The sequence below is a fragment of the Cetorhinus maximus genome, chromosome 2 (assembly GCF_964194155.1).
Source record: "Cetorhinus maximus chromosome 2, sCetMax3.hap1.1, whole genome shotgun sequence".
NCBI lineage: Eukaryota > Metazoa > Chordata > Chondrichthyes > Lamniformes > Cetorhinidae > Cetorhinus > Cetorhinus maximus.
This window is the reverse complement of record NC_135880.1, coordinates 226243103-226264281: the sequence shown is the minus strand read 5'-3', so window position 1 is coordinate 226264281 and position 21179 is coordinate 226243103. Positions and strand designations below refer to the sequence as shown.

The 21179-nt window shown below is 47.1% G+C and overlaps 1 protein-coding gene across 1 annotated transcript; it reads right to left on the bottom strand.

Moving 5' to 3' along the window:
- Positions 1–320: 320 nt before the first annotated feature.
- vps11 (VPS11 core subunit of CORVET and HOPS complexes) lies at positions 321–20684 on the bottom strand. Its single transcript, XM_078533294.1, has 16 exons — positions 20514–20684; positions 19715–19863; positions 17779–17917; positions 17178–17341; positions 15090–15334; positions 13416–13617; positions 10526–10677; positions 10057–10243; positions 9241–9384; positions 8451–8648; positions 7648–7809; positions 6223–6362; positions 4721–4923; positions 3269–3440; positions 1959–2181; positions 321–1591 (listed from the first exon to the last, which is right to left on the bottom strand). The coding sequence occupies exons 1-16, from the start codon at positions 20659–20661 to the stop codon at positions 1424–1426; spliced, it is 2796 nt and encodes a 931-aa protein (XP_078389420.1). The 5' UTR covers positions 20662–20684; the 3' UTR covers positions 321–1423.
- Between the last annotated feature and the right edge of the window lie 495 nt (positions 20685–21179).

The following is a 21179-nucleotide window of genomic DNA, read 5'->3' as shown; positions in this document are numbered from 1 at the left end:
CTGCACACCTCCGATTCTGGCCTCTTGAGCATCCATGATTTTAATTACTCCACACCACTGATGGCTATGCCTTCAGCTGTCTAGGCCTTAAGCTCTGGAATTCTCTCCCTAAACATCTCCACCTTTTAAGATGTTCCTTAAAACCTACCCCTCTGAACAAGCTTTTGGTCACCTAATATTTGGTCCTAATATTTCCTTATGTGACTCAGTCTCAAATTTTTTTGGGTAACTTTCCTGTGAAACATTTTGGGATGTTTTTATAAATGCAATTGTTGTTGTTAGATTTATCCATGCAGGTAATAATGATCAATGAACAGCAATTCGAATGCTGCAATATTCTTTATTTACATTTTCAAGTTCAGGAGGTTATTTTTCAGCTATACATAAATACAATCTATCACTGAGACATCAAAGACCAGGCAGAATAGCAGAGAATGCAAGAATAGGGAGTAGACACATCAAAGGACTGGGGAAGGATCCTGGTCAGGGAGCTGTGCAAGTCAAGGTGTGAAATCGGCCTCTGAACGGACACACGCAGCCGAATCCTAAAAGCAATTAAACTCCTTATGCAGCACCACAGAGGAAGACAATCATCGGGGCTGTACCCTCCTGTCTCCTGGCGAGATACACAAGGGCTACAATCAGGCATTTAAGGCTGATGGATTGAGGTGCAGAATACAATTTTCACTCCCCCAACATTGCCAGATAGAGTAAAATCAGACAGGATCTTTTCCTGAAGGTGGTGCTGGGGCTCTCTTCAGCTGCTCAGACAGTGATTGGAGGGAGGGGGTTTAATGCTGAGGTTCTCGGTGTAACATTTCAGTCATGATTTTTAAGATTTTCTCCAGTATTCCAGTCAACTACCAGGGAGATGCGAGAAGCAATTCACACCAGCACCGTCACCAAACAGCATTTATGTGGTGACCCGACGTGCAGAACCTTCATGATATAAAACTTCAAATTCAAGATAATCCAGCATTGCACATGAATAGACGGTGCAGTTGGAAACTGCCAGGATCCATGGCTCCTTTACGGAGGGCTTTGTGAGCCAGTATACACCCTGCACACAGTGTCGTGTATTCTCTAGTGCTTTCAGACAATTTTAACTTACTCCAAATGGAAAACTGGAGCCAGCCTTATCCCAACACAGAGCTGAAGGGATCTGTCTCTCCAGTCAATAGTAACCTAGCACCTGGAGCTTCAGAGGTTAAATCCATGGTTATAATGCTATTGCCAACCACGTCCAGTTAGATGTGACTCTGAGGGGTTACCAATTCACATCGGATGCAGAATCCCCTCATCATTGCATCAAGTCTCTGTCATCAAGCAAGTAAACTTTCTGTAACTTCTACATTACAGCAGGAGTTCCACATGAAAAATTACTAAAAGTGTTTGATGAAGGTGCAGGTGTTGGGTTCTGGCCTTAGGCTGTTCTCTTAGTGTGTATCAACAGGTCCCTCTGAAGTCCAACGTCAACGTTCGCAGTGGCTGCTCTCCCAGGGAGGGGGTCTGTGATTAGTGTCAGTTTGTTGAAGACCCCACGACCAAAGTAATCTGCAATGACTGAGAATCCATCCTTCGAACACTTCAGCTGGGAAGCAAATATAAAATATTAGACAGCGACAGACAGTGTGGGATCAGTAACACAATATACTCAGTAAAACAAAATGCAAAGCAATGCTAGGCTTTGAGTGAAGGTTCTGTCCAAGTGATGGGTCAACACAGTCAGCTGATCTTCACGAGGTCCACAGTTGGGACATTGTATTGACCGCAGTGACCCTGGTCAAGGGAGGGAGGCAATTAGAGTTCCTGATCACTAACCATCGATTCCTGCAAGGCTGGATATCAGGAGAGATCAGGATTGGGATCAACTGCGATGGCCCTCATGGTCAAGTACCCTGTCAGTCCTCAAATACATGTTACCCCAAGCCCCACTTATGTGATATGTTTCCCATTACCTGGTGCTGGAACTTGTCATGAAGATCCTGCTTCTGCTCCTGGGCGTGGATCATGTCCATGACTTTCCGGTTTTCCGGCATGCAGGTCGGACACTCGGAGTCATGTTCTGCATAACTCTCGAAGCAGTGCTGGTGGAAGGAGTGGCCACACAGGAAGTGGACAGAGGGCAGTTCCAGGGGACTGTTACACATGCTGCACTTGGGCTTCTGAAAGATCTTGGCACTGACAACAGATAAACATAAACAAGGTAACTCCCTACATTCCAAGCAGAAAGCAGCAAACTGCTGATTTCAAGAAACATCCTCAGCAGAAGCTTATACATGATCTTTCATACAGAAGGGCAAGGAACAAGAGTGAAAATGAGGAAGCTAGAGAGAGAGTCCGTGCATCATGCTCATAGCTGAAGGATGAAACTCTGCTCTCTGTGCACAGCAGTGCTGAACTCAAGTTGAGCCTCTGCTTCCTGAACACGGTGGTCCTGAACCCCTCTGCAGCCCTGAGACAGTTTCACTGCCCCAAAAGATTCAATAAACAAATAGAAACATTGAAAATAGGGGGATAGGCCATTCGGCCCCTCGAGCCTGCTCCACCATTCAATATGATCATGGCTGATTATATATCTCAACGCCATACTCCTGCTCTCTCCCCATACCCCTTGACACCTTTAGTGTTTAGATATCTATTTCCTTCTTAAATATATTCAGTGACTTGGCCTCCACTGCCTTCTGTGATACAGAATTCCACAGGTTCCCCAACCACTGAGTGAAAAAGATTTCTCCCCATCTCAGTCCTAAATGGCCTACCCTGTATTCCGAGACTGGGATCCCTCGTCCTAGGACTGCCTCAGCCAGAGGGAATATCATCCCTGCATCCTGTCTGTCCAGCCCTGGTGGTCAGTCTGGTGAACCTTCGCTGCACTCCCTCTATGGGAAGTATATCCTTTCTTAGGTATGGAGACCAAAACTGCACTTACTACTCCAGGTGTGGTCTCACCAAGGCCCTGTACAGCTGCAGCAAGACATCCTTGCTCCTGTACTCAAGTCCTCTCGCAATGAAGGTCAACATACCATTTGCCTTCCTACCAAAGTGGATAACTTCACACTTATCACGTTATCCTGCATTTGCCATGTATTTACCCACTCACTCAACCTGTCTAAATCGTCTTGAAGCATCTGAAGATGCGCAAAACATGAACACGTGCGAGTTGTCCCAATAGTGTTGGATACCAGGGGTTGAGTTACAGGTTGGGCCATATCCTCCCCTGACCCAATGAGGCAAAGAAACGTTTTGGCTCTTGATGCTAATTTACCTGCTTTTTAGTTCCTCAATCTCCTCTCGGATTTTTTTGGTTTCCTCTCGATATTGTTTGATCTTTCGCTCATCCTCAGCAATGTGGTCACTTTCCTGCTGCAGCTTGTTAATGAGATAATCCTTAATGACCGAAAGTGTGGCTGTGGAGTTATGAGCCAGCGTCTGTACAACTGCGGGGGGGGGGAAAGAGGAGGCCAGAGAAAGCTTCAGATTCATGAACACTTACAACAGAATTGCTTGTGGGGCAGCAGAATCTCTTAAAAGTGGATAAATATTTGAAAGAAAACATTTAAAAAGTTAGGAGGAAAAGTGGGGGCAGAGATTGGGACCGAATGGAAGCCCCTTTCAGAGAGTCAGCAAAGGTGCAATGGGCTGAATGGCCTCCTTCAGTGCTGTACAGTGGCCTACTCCTGCTCCTAATTTCTATGTTTGTATGTACAATTCTGTGTACATAAGGTACACAGGCACGGCAATGCGCAGAACCCCAGAAATGAAGGGAGTGGCAACTCTCCACTCCCCCCAAACTTGATTTTTTTTGTCCACCAACTGTACAATTATTTCCCTCCATTTATGGTCTCACAACTGTAAAGCAGGTCAGACAGTCGTTCTGTCGAGAGAACGAAGGGCCCAGGCCTGCGTTTCTAAGGTTTTAAAGGAAACTTTACATCCATTGTAAATCTACAGGATATTATGAAGTACAGGTGTGGTGAAGTAATCTGGTTTCTGTCTGTCTGACAGTGGTCAGCCCAGCCACTGAACAGTGTCTGCAGAACATGATTCAGTATTTTTCTGCACCACTGACTTATTTCTCTCTGTTGCTATAACCCAGTGTTGTCCAATAAATTAACCACTGGCCATGTGGTGAACTAGGACAGCAGATGTAGCTAATCAAAGTCCCAATGAGTAAAATGTAGTAGATATCAGCTCTGATCATGTGACATTGATGCATGTTGTGATATGCTGGGTGGATGTAAACTTTAACCTGTGTGAGGTAAACATCAGAGTGGGCAAGGCTTTCATTTCATTGGTTGTGGAATGTTGGTGGGTGTTTGTTAAACAAACACACACACCTTTTACTTGGAATTGTGAGAGTGGCTTTCTCAACTAAACTCAGTGCAAGTGGCTCTAACCGTGACCCAGAGCCACACTTGTGGTTACTCAGTGTCTTCTATTGGACACCAACAGTTTCTGTAGAGACCATACAGCCAATGCTGTCTTTCACGAGTCAGATTGGCTGGGAAGGTGGTGGTTGGGGGAGCAGTCCCTGGAGAATCAGTATTCACCACTCGGAAGCCTTAGAAACCATATTTCAAAATGGATAAACGGATAGCCTGACCCACAAGACATTCCGAGTTTAATCAGGTCAGTGAGTGAGTGCAGTTCTACCCACAGGGTTAGGTGAGCCAGCTCCTGCCACACAACATTATACAACTAGAAGACCCAGCCTTACCCAGCAAAGGAGGCATGAGGTTGTTCCTGTCGATGTGTCTCAGCACACTGCCAATGTATTCCTTACAATCCTCCTCCTTCCGTGCAAAGTATCCAAGTGCTTGTTCCCACAGGCAGGCCTCCTGCTCCCCATACCGCTCACAGGTCTCAATCACCTTGGCATACTCATCGTTCTGCATGTGATAGTGCATTATCTGCTGGTACCTGAGCCAGCAGAGAAAGTATTTACAATATAGAATCGAGAGACACCACAGAGACTAGGACACTCTGCATCCTCTTGTCCTTCCCCTAGTCAGCATTCTATCCATAAAATCAAAGGCGCGCATTTGTATAGCGTCTTTTACAACCTGAAGATCAAAGTCAGCCAATAAAGCAATTTTTTTTGAAGTATAGTCATTGCTGTGACATGGAAAACACGGCAACTAATTTTCACACAGCAAGATCCCACAAACGGCAATGTCATAATGACCAGATAATCTGTTTTATTGTGATGTTGTTTGAGGGATAAATAATGGCCAGGACAGTGGAGCAAACACCCCTGCTCCTCTTTAAATAGTGCCATGGGATCTTTTAAATCCACCTGAGAGAGCGGACAGGGTCTTGATTTGACATCACGGCATCTCTGCAGCACTCCAGCAATATTGGAACTGGGTGTGTTACTTTAGATTTGTGCTCAAGTCTCTGACATGGAGCTTGAGCCCATAACTTCTGACTCAGAGACGAGTTTGCTACCCACAGTTGGCACCTTCCAAGACTCAGCAGCAAAGTTCAGGGAGTCCCTTTGTCCAAGGCCTTTGTGTTCAAATCCTTCATGGCCTCACCTCTCCCCATCTCAACCTCCAGGCGATACAACCTTCCGGGTTCTGCATTCCCCAAAATCTGACCTTTTGTGTATCCTTTCGCCCTATCACTGGTGGCCCTGCCTTCAACTGCCTGGACCCCATTGCTCTGGAATTCCCTCCCTAAACCTCTCCAACACTAACTCTCTGTCCTCTTTTAAGACCCTTCTTAAAACTTTCCTCTTGATCAAAAAGCCTCTCATCCTAATATCCCCCCTTTGGCTTGGTGTTAATTTTTGTCCGATTATGATCCTATGGGGTGAATTACTACACTAAAGGTGCTATATAAATGCAAGCTGTTGTAAAATCCTATACATTTGAGCTGTTACTTGCAAAGAATTTCACCAGTTAGGGTACCTTTCTAATCTCGTCATCAGAAATGGAACTTTTCTCAACTGTGACTGGTGAGCCAAATCCCTCCCATATCTTTGCACATTTTAAATTTCTGTTCAGCGGCTGCCTGGGTGCAGTGTCTCGCTCCAGTTATGCCTCAAATTCTTCTTTCCTTATTCGTTATTTCTGTGTCAATGAAAGCAACTCAAATCCCAGTCAACCTCTGACCAATAGCTGCAAACTATAAAACGCTGGGACAGTCAGTGTCTTTACAACAGGTGAAGGATGTCACAACAATTCAGAAACACGAGAGATCTCATTCCGTACTCACAGTCGGCCTTGCTCATACAGGTACAACACTCCATCTTTGAAATTGTGCATCTGGCACAGCACCAGTGCTTTGTCAAAGACAGCCTTAAATAATCCGCTCTTCAATAGGCTCATCACATCTTCCTGTAGCTGTTTCTTTGCCTGATTGGGAAGTGTAACAATATCACCATTAAATACAGAGCAGGAAACCTCGCCAAGAAGAAACTTGGACATCTCCACAACCTGCCTGGAAGCACAAAGACCTCAGACCCACTGTCCCTCCAAACCCTGGGGATAGATTCAAAGTGTTATTGACCAGGTTAGAATTCTAAATTTGGGGATGACACCAATTTCTGGTGGTCGGAGGCGTGGGTTGGAGTGGTCGATACAGAGGAGGACAACAACAAATAACACGAGAGAACATTAATTAACTTGCAGAATGGGCCTACGAGTGGAAAATGAATGTCAGGTAAATGTGAGGTTGGAACGAAAATAAGAATCTAAATGATGTGGAGGAGCAAAGGGATCTGGGAGGTCAAATACACAAATCACTAAAGATGATTAAACACAGATTAACAAGTCCATAGAAAAAGCAAATCAAGCACTTGGGGAAATTGAGAAGTAGAGAGGTTATACTAAACATATCAAATCTTGGTTGGATCACACTTGGAGTACTGTGTGCAATTTATAAAACGGATTTAGAGACATTGGATAAAATGCAATAAAGATTTACATGGGATGATAGCAGAATTGAGAGAATATCTATCAGGAAGGGATGAACAGGCTGATCTCTTTTCTCTAGAAAAGAGGAGGCTGATGAGTGATATAACGGGGTTCTTTAAATTATGAATGAATTCGATACCGTGGGCAGGAGAGAGAATGTTTCCACTTGGGAAGAGTAAAACTCGAGGTCACCAAGAAATCAAATGTGGAATTCAGGAGAAACTTCTTTACCCAGATACCATTGAGAATGTGGAACTCACTACCACAGGAGCGGTTGAGGCAAACTGCACAGGTGCTGGATAAACATGAGAGAGAAAGTAAAAGAGGGTTACGCTAATGGAGTGAGGTAAGGAAAGGCAGGAGAAGGCTCATGTGGGGCATAAATGCCAAAACGTGCTTTAAATTTGATGTAATTCTATGTAACTGAGCCGAGAGCAGTGGAACAAAAGCCTTTATAGCATCAAGCAAGTATAGACATAAATGGGAATCTTCCCCACTAAATCAGGAACCTTGCTCAGAGGCCCCAGGATGGGCAGTAGAAGAAATGGGAATGTTGCAAAGGGTCAGAAAGAGGTGCTATTAAGGCTGGGACGGGGTATATTGTTGGAGCAGGAATTAAGAACATGTTCACCCCTCTACCCGACACTGTACTGGGGATACACAAAGTCATTGCTCAGCAGAAAACCAGGGAAAATCTCATTGGGGAAAGACAAACAATTCTAACCTGAGAGTCCGCCTCGTGGGCCCAGTCCTGCAGTCTGAGTTCGAGGAGCGTATCGTACACACCCTGTGGGGAGTTAGCCTGAACTTGGATCATGTGCTCCAAGAAATTCTTCAGCTCCCGTGGGTTGTTGGCAAAGATTGAAATAAACTCCTCGGAATTTGCCTAAAACAAAACAGAAAAACACAAATAAAACTGAGAATTACAGGAAACTTTAGTAAACCACTGGTTAGGCCCCAGCTGACTATTGTGTCCAAATCTGGGCAACACAATTTAGGAAGGATGTCAATCCTTAGTGAAGAGGAAATTTACTGGAATGATACTGGGGATGAGAGACTTCAGCTATGTGGAGAGACTGGAGAAGCTGGGATTGTTGTCTTTAGAATGGAGAATGTTAAGGAGAGATTTGATAGAGGTGTTCAGAAGTATAAGGGGTTTGATAATAAATAAGGAGAAATTGGTTCTAGTGCTGGCAGGGGTGATAACCAGAGGGGGACAGATTTAAGGCAAAACGAGGAGTTTTTATTTTAAATGCAGCGAGTTGTGATGATCTGGAATTCAGGCGCTGCCTGAAAGGGCGGTGGAAGAAAACTCATTAAGAATTTTCAGAAGGGAATTGAACATGTACAAATACTTGATTTAATTTTTTTTTTTTTACAGGGATTTTACAGGGGTGGGGTTGCAGGGTGGGCTAATTGGATAAATCTTTCAAAGAGCTAGCACAGACATGATGGGTCAAATAGCCTCCTCCTTTGGTGTATCATTCTATGATATTGAGAGAGGATGAGGGGGGACTGTGCCAGTACCTTGTCCTTGTATCTGCTGACAGGCTCTCTCTCCGCTGCAGGCTCTCCACTGGGTCTGTAATCTGTACACAGGACCTTCAGCAACTCAGTGGTCTCATCTGGAGCGTGATGCATCAATGTTTTCCCGTATTTCATCATGTTCCTCTCTGCCTGGTCGAAGGGAAGCTTCCCAATGTAGTACAGAGCTTCCTGGTAGTTCTGTGAAGAGGAAACAATTCCAACTAGGAACCAAATCCCTGGCAATAGGAGCTCAAAAGGGGGGGGGGGGAAAAAACAGGAATTTATAATCCAACAGATTAGTGCAGCTTTAGATCTGGGGAAGATGTATAAATGAGGAGGGGTTTCTGGAGGATCACGTGGGATGGGTGTAAGAAACATGACCAACACTTTCATGTGTAATTACAAAGCCTCGTGCTTAGTTTTGGGTGTGGGATGGGAGAGGGATGATGGAACATTATACCTGCAGACGTAATTATCCAGTCTAATCTGGAACATCCAGGACCATTTTCAGCAGCCATTATTTACACATCGACTCCTGCTAGTTAATCTTCCAGAGGCAGAGATGGAGTTACTGCAACAGCTGATAACAGACCCAGCACAGGACAACAGGCAATGCCGGGGCTGGAAAGAAACAGCAAGCTAACAAGATACAGAACACAGGAGCAGGGGTCTGAACAGGCTCTATACAACTGCAGCACAATCTCCTCCCCTTTTATATTTCAGCCAGATAAACACATAACGGTGCACATTATTCTCAGAAAGGAGCAGCTGAAAGCTGTGATAGAGTCACCTTGATATCCTCGAGCTGGATCTTGAGGTACCACTCATGGTGGGAGTGTTTATCAGCCAGATAGACAGCATGTCTGTAGTAACCTGCCTGCCGTAGCACCTTAATGGCAGTTTCAACATCAAAGTGGACCTCGCTGTCACTGGTCTGGGATGAAAGTGAATAAAGAGCAGGTCAACAGGCAAAATTCAATCTCAATATTGAGCTGCTGTCCGATCAGCTTCACTCTCATTTATAATTTTTTTAAAAAAGACTTGCATTTCTATAGCGCCTTTCACAACCTTCACTTGCCCTCATCACCCACCACCCCTTCCCCCCTCCGGCACCCGCCACATCCACCTTAGCACCTGCCACCCACCCTCTGCACTGAATTTGAAAGCACTGGCAGCTCTGGGATCTTACATCAGTTCATCTCAAGCTGTCAGGAAATGGTTAAAATTAGTCATGACTCTCCAGTGGCCCCATGCACAACCTTTACGATCACTATCATTTCACGTCCTTAACGATTGCTTGCTTTACCAGGCGGGAAACCTCTTAACAAAATGTTTACATGTGACAACTGAGGGAATCTGCCTGAATTATTTCAGCCTATGAAAGGCTGCATCGTTTAAACACAAACACTTTCGGGCAGCTGACGTCTCTTTCCCCCAACTATCCAGAGTGTTTGTCTCGAGTCTCCAGCTCATGAAATGCTGAGTGAAATCTCAAGCAGTAAAAGGACGCTGGAGTATTGACGCTTCCTCATTGTGAATTAGCCAGTTGATTCTGTGCTTGGGACTGGCAGTCAGAGGGAAGGGTAGAGAACCGTGCTGATTTTACCTTGATGAACTCCTCGAGTTTGGAGCTGTCTTTCAGTTTAGTGTAACAGTTGAGGAGAAGTGTTGTGTGGTCCTCATTGGCCAGTGACTGGCGGTGCAAGGCCTGAAGGTACGCTGTTAGGTTGTGGATCCGCTGTGCATCCAGAAACTTCCGTATCACATAGGAGGGCTCCAGCTTCCCAATAGTGCTGCGGACAGCAGTGAGGAAGAGATTTAGTGCTGTAAGGAAACAGTCACCCGAGCGGTTAAGCTCTCAGACTGTGAGACATGTTCACCCATCTGGAGGGTGGAGCTGGGGTTTGGGAGGAGAGGGACTGCAATTCTGTGCCATTTATTAATCATTTTGAAGCTTGTTGGTGGGGCTGCTTTTCTAAATTATGACCGTGGATCACAAGCCCCCCCCACAAACCCCACCCCACCCCGTTTAGGATCTGGAGCGTACCCCAAGGCTACAGGGATGCTACACGTACCGGATGTACTGCTGTATGGCACCATCGTGATCCCCTTTGACGTACAGGTGGTCACCGTAATGTCGGAAAATTTCCGCTAGTCCATCATTATCTAAATGGTGACTCTTTGCCAGGTTGATTGCCATAACAAACAGGTTCTTCTTAAATAACATCTGTCAAATAGGAAAGATGTCTCCTCAGCAAAGATTTGCATTTCTATAGCACCTTTAACCTATAAGAAATGTTTCAGGCACTTTACAGGACAAAATCTGACACCAAGCCACATAAAGAGCTATTAGGACAAACTGTTAAAAACTTTGCCAAAGAGCTACCTCTTTAAGGATTGTCTTAGAGGAGGAGAGAGGGCTGAAGAGGTGGTGAGGTTTAGGGAGGGAATTGCAGAGCCCAGGTAGCTGAAAGCATGTTCAATGCTGAAGCAATGAAGATTGGGGATGCATGAGAAGTCTGAGTTAGAGGAGCACAGAGATGTCAAGTGGATTGGAGGGTCATAAGAACATAAGAAATTGGAGGAGGCCATTCAGCCCCTCGAGCCTGCTCTGCCATTGAATATGATCATGGCTGATTTTCTACATCAACTCCACCCTCCCAGCCTACCCCAATCCCTTGATTTCTTCAGTATCTAAAAATCTATTGATCTCGGTCTTGAATATTCTCAATGACTGAGTATCCACAGCTCCCTGGGGTGGAGTATTTCAAAGATTCACAACCTGCTAAGTGAAGAAATTTCTCATCTCAGTCCTAAATGGCAGCTCCTTATCCTGAGACCAAGACCTCTACCTCTAGACTCTCCAGCTGGGGGAAGCACCCTCTCAACATCCACCCCATGAAACTCTGTCAGGAAGTTATACGTTTCAATGAGATCCAGACAATGTAGGCTCATTCTACTCGGAGGAGGACCGTCTCATGTCCAGGAGTTACCTTTCATTGCACCCCTTCCAAGGCAAGTATATCTTTCCTTAGGTAAGGGGTCCAAAACTATACACAGTACTCCAGGTGTGATCTCACCAAAGTTCTATATAATTGCAGCAAGACTTCCTTATTCCAACCCCTCTTGCAATAAAGGTCAGTATATAACACCTACAAGCTAGTTTCATGTTTCATGTACAAGATGTACAAGGATATCCAAATCCCTCAACTCCGACACCTAATAGTATCTCACCGCTTAAAAAGATTCTATTTTGCTGTTCTTCCTACAAAGTGAATAACCTCACATTTGCCCACATTAAATTCCTCCTGACACCTACTTGCGCACTCACTTCTCCTTTATAGACTTTGTCTCCTCACTTTCTCATTATACAAGAGCAAATGGTCCCCATGGAAATAAACACACCATCGACAGTGATCCAAGGTGCAAAAATTGGACATTTCACCAGTTCTCACCTGGTGCTAAGATACAGCAAGACCTGAGCTCCCGCCACTGTCTAACCTGCCCTCCAGTGGTTGAATGGAACAGTTAACATATTGCTTCATACACACAGGCCACACAGGACTTACAGAGAGGGATAAACCAACCGCCCAGCTTCAGCTATCACCCTCAGATCATATTCAAAGATTATCTCATCTTATTCAGGTTTCTGCACACACACCCCACCCCACACACACACTGCTTTTCTTAACCACCCAAATGGCTTTATTATTTTAATACATTAAAAAATCCTCAACCTTACAGCAAAAATTTGCATTTATACGTCTTCTAATGCTAAACAATGTCCTGGACGAGTCATCAGACAAAACCACTGAGCCACAGCAGGATGTGGGCAGAGTGTAAACTGAATCGTTAATTGTTGCTCCAAGATAGGAGTCAGGGGAAATTTGAAGCTTTGAAGAAAGTGAATTAAACTTCAGTCTGGCTTGTTAAATGTCACAGGAATTCGCTGCTGCAGAAACTGTACAGACAGCAAACTCCATTCTCCTCAGTATGGCTTCCATGGAGACATTATGACATTTTACTTCAGTGTAGCTGGGTGGTGTGGGGGCAGGCGGGGCGATGGGAGAGTGGATCTGTCTTGGTTAATTAACTGTGCAAACTCAACTTCACAATTCAAACACACGAGAAACTGAACACCTATTTCCAATAGTCGGAATGCTGCATTTAACCCATAACCTCAACTGTTCTCAATCATACTCTGAAGTTACTGATTTGTTTCAGAAGCCTGTTATTTCATCTCAGTATTCCACAATGCAGACTAAACCCACCCCCCTCCCCGCCCGTTAAAGCTTTAGCAGACAGACAGGACCCCAACTCATTGCCCCAATCGAAGGGTATCACCTCTGACAGTGCAACATCTGCTCAATACTGCATTCCTAGACCAAGGAGCTCAATTTCTGGAATGGTTCTACAACTCGTAACTTTATCATCATTTCAAGGGTGGGGTTGCCGTGAGTGTGTATATATTGCCCTTCTCTACTTGCCAAAGGTGAAGGTAATGGGTTGCCTTTTTTGAACCACAGTTAGATTTAGCAGTTTGATATAAAGGAGTAATTTGCTAGAGCAATGCAGAGGGCATGTTGATGTGGGACTGGAGTCACATATTAGCCCAGACAGTGTAGGGGTGGCGAGTTTCCACCCCCAAAGGACTTGAGTGAACCAGTTGGGTTTTTGTGACAATCTGATAGCTTCATGGTCACTGTTACTGAGACCAGCTTAGTTCCAATTACCGATTCCAAATTTTTGAAGCACTAGGTTGAGATCTGAACTCATGTTCTCTGGATTATTCATTCAGCATCAGTCACTGCAACCCTGCAGCCCTAATTCAGTTCCTCCTCAGCCATTCTGACGCGGTTCATATTGAGCAGCTCGTACAGGAGCCCACGTAAAACGCATGATTAACCGGCTGCTGCTCCAAGTCTCTGCCTCACGCCAAACACCCTTGCTCTGCCAGGTCAATACCTCGAGTTTTGTCTGTGTGTCTTTCTCCTGCAGAATGCTGATTTTCCGATCGCTGGTCAGCACGTACAAAGAGCCCCACTCAGACAGCACATCAACAATGTCATCGAAAGCTGCCGTGTACGCGATGAATTTATTATCCAAGTCGTAGATGGTTAATATCTGTTTCTCAGAGGATTGCTCGTTACCTCCAACAAAATCAGTCCTGGGGGAAAGAAGGAGAAGGGATTGTAGCTCAGATCCTCAAGATAGCAAAATAATTCCACCCAAAACCAGAAACATTTGCAATTTATTTTCTCTCTGATTGGGGCTGCATATCCAGCACTTCTTTAATATGCCAGAGTAGGATTTGAATCTACATCCTTTTAAAATGAATTCTCAGGCACTGTGAGGAAGGATGACATTTATCACCCATTCCCTCTTTTCCCCTTGAGGTGATGATGGGGCTTTATGAAGCTCTAGTAACGGAATAGCAGGTTTCATTGCATAATCTCACCCATCATCACCACATAACCTGCCACCAGAGATGGCAGAACCAGGAACAATGAAATCAGGCCTCCGGGCTCTCCTCTTCCATCCTGAAGACCAGGCCTCGGCAGTCCCACCTCCCTCCAAGTCGTGACCTGGAATTCACAATCAATAACATACTGGACCTGCCTGTGAATCTCAGCACTGGTTGTCTAACATGTAAGACACCAGGCCACATGTTTAATTTTGAAAATCCAGAAACTTGATTCTCTCAATACACAATCTAACCCCGTTTGATGGGGACAGTGTAGCGGGAGCTTTACTCTGTATCTAACCCCGTGCTGTACCTGTCCTGGGAGTGTTTGATGGGGACAGTGTAGAGGGAGCTTTACTCTGTATCTAACCCCGTGCTGTACCTGTCCTGGGAGTGTTTGATGGGGACAGTGTAGAGGGAGCTTTACTCTGTATCTAACCCCGTGCTGTACCTGTCCTGGGAGTGTTTGATGGGGACAGTGTAGAGGGAGCTTTACTCTGTATCTAAACCCGTGCTGTACCTGCCCTGGGAGTGTTTGGTGGGGACAGTGTAAAGGGAGCTTTACTCTGTATCTAACCCCGTGCTGTACCTGTCCTGGGAGCGTTTGGTGGGGACAGTGTAGAGGGACTTTTACGCTGTATCTAACCCCGTGCTGTACCTGTCCTGGGAGTGTTTGATGGGGACAGCATAGAGGGAGCTTTACTCCGTATCTAACCCCGTGCTGTACCTGCCCTGGGAGTGTTTGCTGGGGACGGTGTAGAGGGAGCTTTACGCTGTAACTAACCCCGTACTGTACCTGTCCTGGGAATGTTTGATGGGGACAGTGTAGAGGGAGCTTTACTCTGTATCTAACCCCGTGCTGTAGCTGTCCTGGGGGTGTTTGATGGGGACGGTCTAGAGGGAGCTTTAATCTGTATCTAACCCCGTGCTGTACCTGTCCTGGGAGTGTTTGATGGGGACAGTGTAGACTGAGGGAGTTTTACTCCAAAGTGAGGGAGATTAATCCTGGATCCGCTGCTGAAATGTTCTTTACTTGTCCAATGTTGGTCATTAACTCTCCAGTGAGCTCAATTCATACTTAGGAGCTGATTTTTTTCTCCTAAAAACGAATCAGTGACTGGCTAAAGCTCAGTTAGAACCACCCCCTCAGATAGGAAATGAAACTATTCTCATACTTTGAGGTCTTCTTTTCCTTCGAGACGACGAGGAGGTAACCACGGTAACAGTGAACAATCTGTTTCTGGCCATCGAAAGCAAAACAGGGGCCGCGCTCATCGGGCTGGTACAGATAAACACAGTCATCGCCTGCAACAACCAGCTGCTTATCCTGCGATGGGTCACAGAGGGCAGAACAGTGCAGACTGCAGCCATGGTTATCCAGCTCCACCACAGGGAAATCCTTCACTGAAACATTGTACGACTAGAAAAGAATACAGGGGGAGTGAAAGAGAAACTTGCATTTACATAGCACCTTTAATTCAGGACATCCTAAAGCATTTTACAGCCAATGAGGTTCTTTGAAGTGTAGTTACTCTTGTAATGCAAGAAATATGGAAGCTAATTCATGCACAGCAAGATCCTACAAAAAAGCAACATGATAATGACCAAATAATCTGGTTCAGCGTTGCTGTTTGAGGAATAAGTAAAGGCCGGGGTATTGGGAAGGACCCTCTTGCGCCTCTTCAAATAGTGAATCACATATTTTACATCTGCCCAAGAGCGCACACAGGGCCTCGATTTAACAGCTTATTCAAAATGCGGCCCCTCCAACAGTGCAGCACTCCCTCAGTGCTGACCCTCTGACAGTGCAGCGCTCCCTCAGTGCTGACCCTCTGACAGTGCAGCACTCCCTCAGTGCTGACCCTCTGACAGTGCAGCGCTCCCTCAGTGCTGACCCTCTGACAGTGCAGCGCTCCCTCAGTACTGACCCTCTGACAGTGCAGCGCTCCCTCAGTGCTGACCCTCTGACAGTGCAGCACTCCCTCAGTGCTGACCCTCTGACAGTGCAGCGCTCCCTCAGTGCTGACCCTCTGACAGTGCAGCACTCCCTCAGTGCTGACCCTCTGACAGTGCAGCGCTCCCTCAGTGCTGACCCTCTGACAGTACAGCACTCCCTCAGTGCTGACCCTCTGACAGTGCAGCGCTCCCTCAGTGCTGACCCTCTGACAGCGCAGCGCTCCCTCAGTGCTGACCCTCCGACAGTGCGGCGCTCCCTCAGTGCTGACCCTCCGACAGTGCAGCACTCCCTCAGTGCTGACCCTCTGACAGCGCAGCGCTCCCTCAGTGCTGACACCCCGACAGCGCGGCACTCCCTCAGTGCTGACCCCCCCGACAGCGCGGCACTCCCTCAGTGCTGACCCTCCGACAGCGCGGCACTCCCTCAATGCTGACCGACAGCGCGGCACTCCCTCAGTGCTGACCCTCCGACAGCGCGGCACTCCCTCAGTGCTGACCCTCTGACAGCGCGGCACTCCCTCAGCGCCGACCCTCCAACAGCGCGGCACTCCCTCAGTGCTGACCCTCCGATAGCGCAGCACTCCCTCAGTGCTGACCCTCCGACAGCGCGGCACTCCCTCAGTGCTGACCCTCCGACAGTGCAGCACTCCCTCAGTACTGACCCTCCGACAGTGCGGCACTCCTTCAGTACTGACCCTCCGACAGCGCGGCACTCCTTCAGTGCCGACCCTCCGACAGCGCAGCACTCCCTCAGTACTGACCCCCCGACAGCGCAGCACTCCCTCAGTACTGACACTCCGACAGCGCGGCACTCCCTCAGTGCTGACCCTCCGACAGCGCGGCCCTCCCTCAGTACTGACCCTCCGACAGTGCGGCCCTCCCTCAGTGCTGACCCTCCGACAGCGCGGCCCTCCCTCAGTGCTGACCCTCCGACAGCGCGGCCCTCCCTCAGTGCTGACGCACCAAGGGCAGATTTTGTACCACAGCTGCTGCCCTGATTAACTCAGCACTGGCCAGAGATCAAACCTGAGCTCCACATCAGCCAGGACATTTGGCATTAATCCATCAGGGAAAGCATTACTTTGCTCCGTGGCTGCAACCCAAACCATACGGTTATTTTGTGAAGTGAGTGCACGACCCACCAGTTCTCAGTCCCACTGCTACAATGTGACCACTAACATTTTCAGTTTGCACAGAAGCTTTTCCTCTTCCTGTCAGAGGAAATCACCATGTGCTCAACACTAATGCAGTGCAAACATGTTCCTTTACAACACCTTAACAATGCTAAAAAAACAAATCCCACCCACCTTGACATTCTCTGTAGTAACCACAAAGAGATGGGTCTGTTTCCCAGATTGCTGGAATCCAAGGCCAGTGATGGGATAGGTCCCCTCTGGTAGAACATCGGTCTTACTGTGTCTGTCACGAGTGATGTCCCCTTTCTTCAGGACAACACTACCGTCTGTGAAACCTGCAGAGAACAGAGTGGTTGAGGTGAATAGTATAGATGCATTTGAGGGGAAGACAGATAAACACATGGGGGAGAAAGGAATCGGTTTTGATGATGATGAAGAGGGGAAGGAGGAAGCTCGTCTGAAGCATAAACACCAGAACAGAACTATCGGGCTGAATGGCCTGTTTCTCTGTTGTAAATTCTATGTAACAAAAGAAATCCTGACTTTGGAACAAGGAGAGCCACTGCAAGATTATAAATGTTTAAAGGGACTTTCAGATTTTGAGGGGTGGGGGGAGAAGGATTTAGTGATGCAGGATACCTCTATGAGCAGATACATTGTCCTGTGGGGCACTGAGTTTCACAGCTCAGCGATGCCCCAGATTGTATTGCTGTAATGTGACTCATGCTGTTAGCTGATCTCAGCACAACAAGCAGCAGTTACTGCCCATTACCAATTGCCATGTAGTTGAGGTTCTCATGGACGGTGAGGCACGAGACTTCTGTAGGCTTGTTTCCAGGAATCGCAGAAAATATCCGTGTGCAAAGAGGATTCCCACTGCTGTCTCGCTTCTCCAGATTCCAGACTTTCACCTGGAATGTAAAGAAAAACAAAAAGATCAAGGTCCTGAGTTCCTGGTTTACTGGGAATCCAGCAGTTGATCTACACCTCATCAATTCCAAGCAACAAACTTGCAAAATTCCTGTACAAATCAACTTGTTCTCAGAGAGAACCAGCTCTAAGTACAAATAAAACACTAGGAATTCTCGTGGAGCAGAGAACATGGTCAATATCTGAGAGCCAGCTGTGAGTCTTGGGTAGCACACTTATCTTTGAGTCAGAAGGTTGTGGTTTCAAGTTCAACTCCAGGACCCAAGCACAAAAATCTGGGTTGACACTCCAGTACAGTACTGAAGGAATGCTGAACTGTCACTGGTGCCATCTTTCAGATAAGACGTTAAGCCAAGGCCTGTCTGCTTTCTCAGATGGAAGTAAAAGATCCCTTGGTATTAATTTGAAGAGCAGCAGGGGAGTTATCCCCAATATCCTGGCCAATATTTATCCCTCAATCAACAACACAAAAAAGAGATTATCTGGCCATAACTACATTGCTGTTTGTGGGAGTGCTGGGCACAAATTGGCTGCTGTGTTTCCTGCGTTAGTGACTGCACTTCAAAAAGTACTTCATTGTCTAAAGTACTTTGGGATGTCTGGTGACTGTGAAAGACGCTATATAAATGCAATTCTTTCTGCACTGAGGCATTCTACAACCGCTGGTCATTGCTCAGGCTGAACCAGACAGGTTCTATTTGACTCCGAGATGATCCTCTGACTCCATATTCTCTCCATCACTAACACTGCCTATTTCTATAATATGAAACACCCCTTTCCCTGCCTCAGTTATGTTGCTAAAACCCTCATCCATCCCTTTATTTCCAGTTTCAACTATTACAATGCTCTCCTGGTTCGATTCCCATCCTCCAGAAACTTCAGTTTATGCAGGATTCTGCTGCCTCATCCTATTTGTAAACCCATCAACCCTGCCCTCATTCACCACTCACTCAATGCCTCCCATTTAAATTTCTCATCTGCACGTTAAAGCCTTTAATGACCCCCCTGCTCCTGAGCTCTGTAATCTCTTCAACTCTACAGCCTCTCCCTGAAATCTGTTTCATTGAATATTTTTAATTCTGTCCTCCCTTCGTGCCATCATTGGTACTTTTATTTTCAGCTACTTCATCCCAGACTGTAATATTCCCTCTCTAAACTTCACCACTGCCCTCTCCTTGTTTCAAAAAATCTCCTTATAACCCATCTTTTTGATCAAGTTCCTAATCATACCTAACATCTTTGGCACACTGTCCATTTATTCTGATCATGCCTCTATGACACCTTAGAACGTTTTTCTATGTTAAAGGTGCTATATAAATGCAATATAAATGCACGATTAGCCCAACTCTCAGCCAGTGTTTCCAGCACCAGACTTTGCAGTTTTAGTGTCTGGGCTTACTCTGGACACACAGACATCAGGCAAGGACAGCATGTGGCTGATACCAACACTAACTCCCACTCCCATAGGTTAGGCATGCCAGATGAGGCACTAGGGGCAGGGAGTGCCTATGGAACCAGTATTCCAGGAGTCAGGGCTGCAAGAGAGTTGGAGAAAAGTGGACGGGGCAGGGTGAATGAAGGAAAGGAATAATGTTCATATAAATGTTTTTCTTTAATTAGCCATTGCTCATTTTGAAGTTAAAGTGAACAACTGTTTGAGCTTCTCTGTCTGACATTCATTTTCAAACAGCCAAGGATGTGTTAGTGCCCTGGTTGATCAGTCACTATGATTCACACACATGGTTAATCAGCTGATTAACCAGCTTTATGCCACTCACCAAAGGGTTAATGCCCAGCTCATCCTCACCCACCGAGACCAGGATGCTGTGCTGTTTGAGCTGGTAGAGGTGTGTAACCCGCAGCTTGTACGCCTGGAAGGAGCTGAATTGTAATATCCGTGACAGGAACCAGATATTCCCCTCAATATGTGCTCCGCTGTTAAGGAAGTCATTCATTATAATCTCAGCAAAAACTAATATCTACAGGCGAGGAGAACATTTCACAAAACAGGTTAGAAATAATAACCAAAACTGCTCTGATTGCTGTCAGAAAATTTAATTTCTCACTGGCAACTATTCCTTCAGAGTTGATCCAGGATTCAGCAGCAGAAAGAGTGAAGCAGCTTCACTTCCCTCCTGCTCTTGTCTAAATCAACCTGGGATCTGGCACAGCAGCAACAGCCGAGCCCCTGGAGGAATGTGATCAGCCCCAGGGCGAAGGGTAAATGCATCAACACCCGGCACATTCCCAAAGCCCAGCCCGGGGGAAGGTGGAACCCGCTCCCCAGGCTGTGAGGCCCAGTCCGGCCCCCGGCCCCGGGGGAAGGTGGAACCCGCTCCCCAGGCTGTGAGGCCCAGTCCGGCCCCCGGCCCCGGGGGAAGGTGGAACCCGCTCCCCAGGCTGTGAGGCCCAGTCCGGCCCCCGGCCCCGGGGGAAGGTGGAACCCGCTCCCCAGGCTGTGAGGCCCAGTCCGGCCCCCAGCCCCGGCCCCCGGGGGGGAGGTGGAACCCGCTCCCCAGGCTGTGAGGCCCAGTCCGGCCTCTCCCTCCCGGATCCCCGGCCTGTGGTGAAGGATATCCCCCAGCACCAGGCTGCCTCTGCCGCTGGTGCAGACGCTGATGGCCGAGTCCCCGGGGCAGCGGAATTCCCGGGGCGGCTCCCCGCGCTCCATCAGCGGCTCCTTGTCGAAGAAAACGAAGCGTCGCCATTGCAGGAAGGCAGCCATCTTGCACCAGTCACATGACCCACACACGTGACCTCGGTGTCATGTGACCGTCCTTAAAGGGGCCGCACCGAGGGTTTTGGGGTGGGGGGAGAATCTCGGTGGGTGAGGGTGAGCTGGGCATTAACCCTTTGGTGAGTGACCTGATTGGTCAAAGTTGACCATGGAACAAGGTCATTGGCCCAATCCCCGCTCTCCATCGCTCTCGGCCTTGAACATACTCAACAACTGAGCATCCACTGCCTCTCGGCCAAGGGAATTCCAAAGATTCACAACCAACTGAGTGAAGAAATTTCTCCTCAGCTCAGTCCTAAATCTTCAGTGGCGACACCAACCGTTAGTGCCTCCCCTTTGTTCCCTGAGGCAGTGGCTGTTTGCGCTGCCGACAATAGTTTTGATACGACTGGTGTCTTGCTAGACCATTTCAGAGGGCAATTAACAGTAACCGTATTGCTCTGGGTCCGGAGTCACATAGAGAGACCTACCAACTAAGGACAGCAACCCTCCAAATCATTAATGAA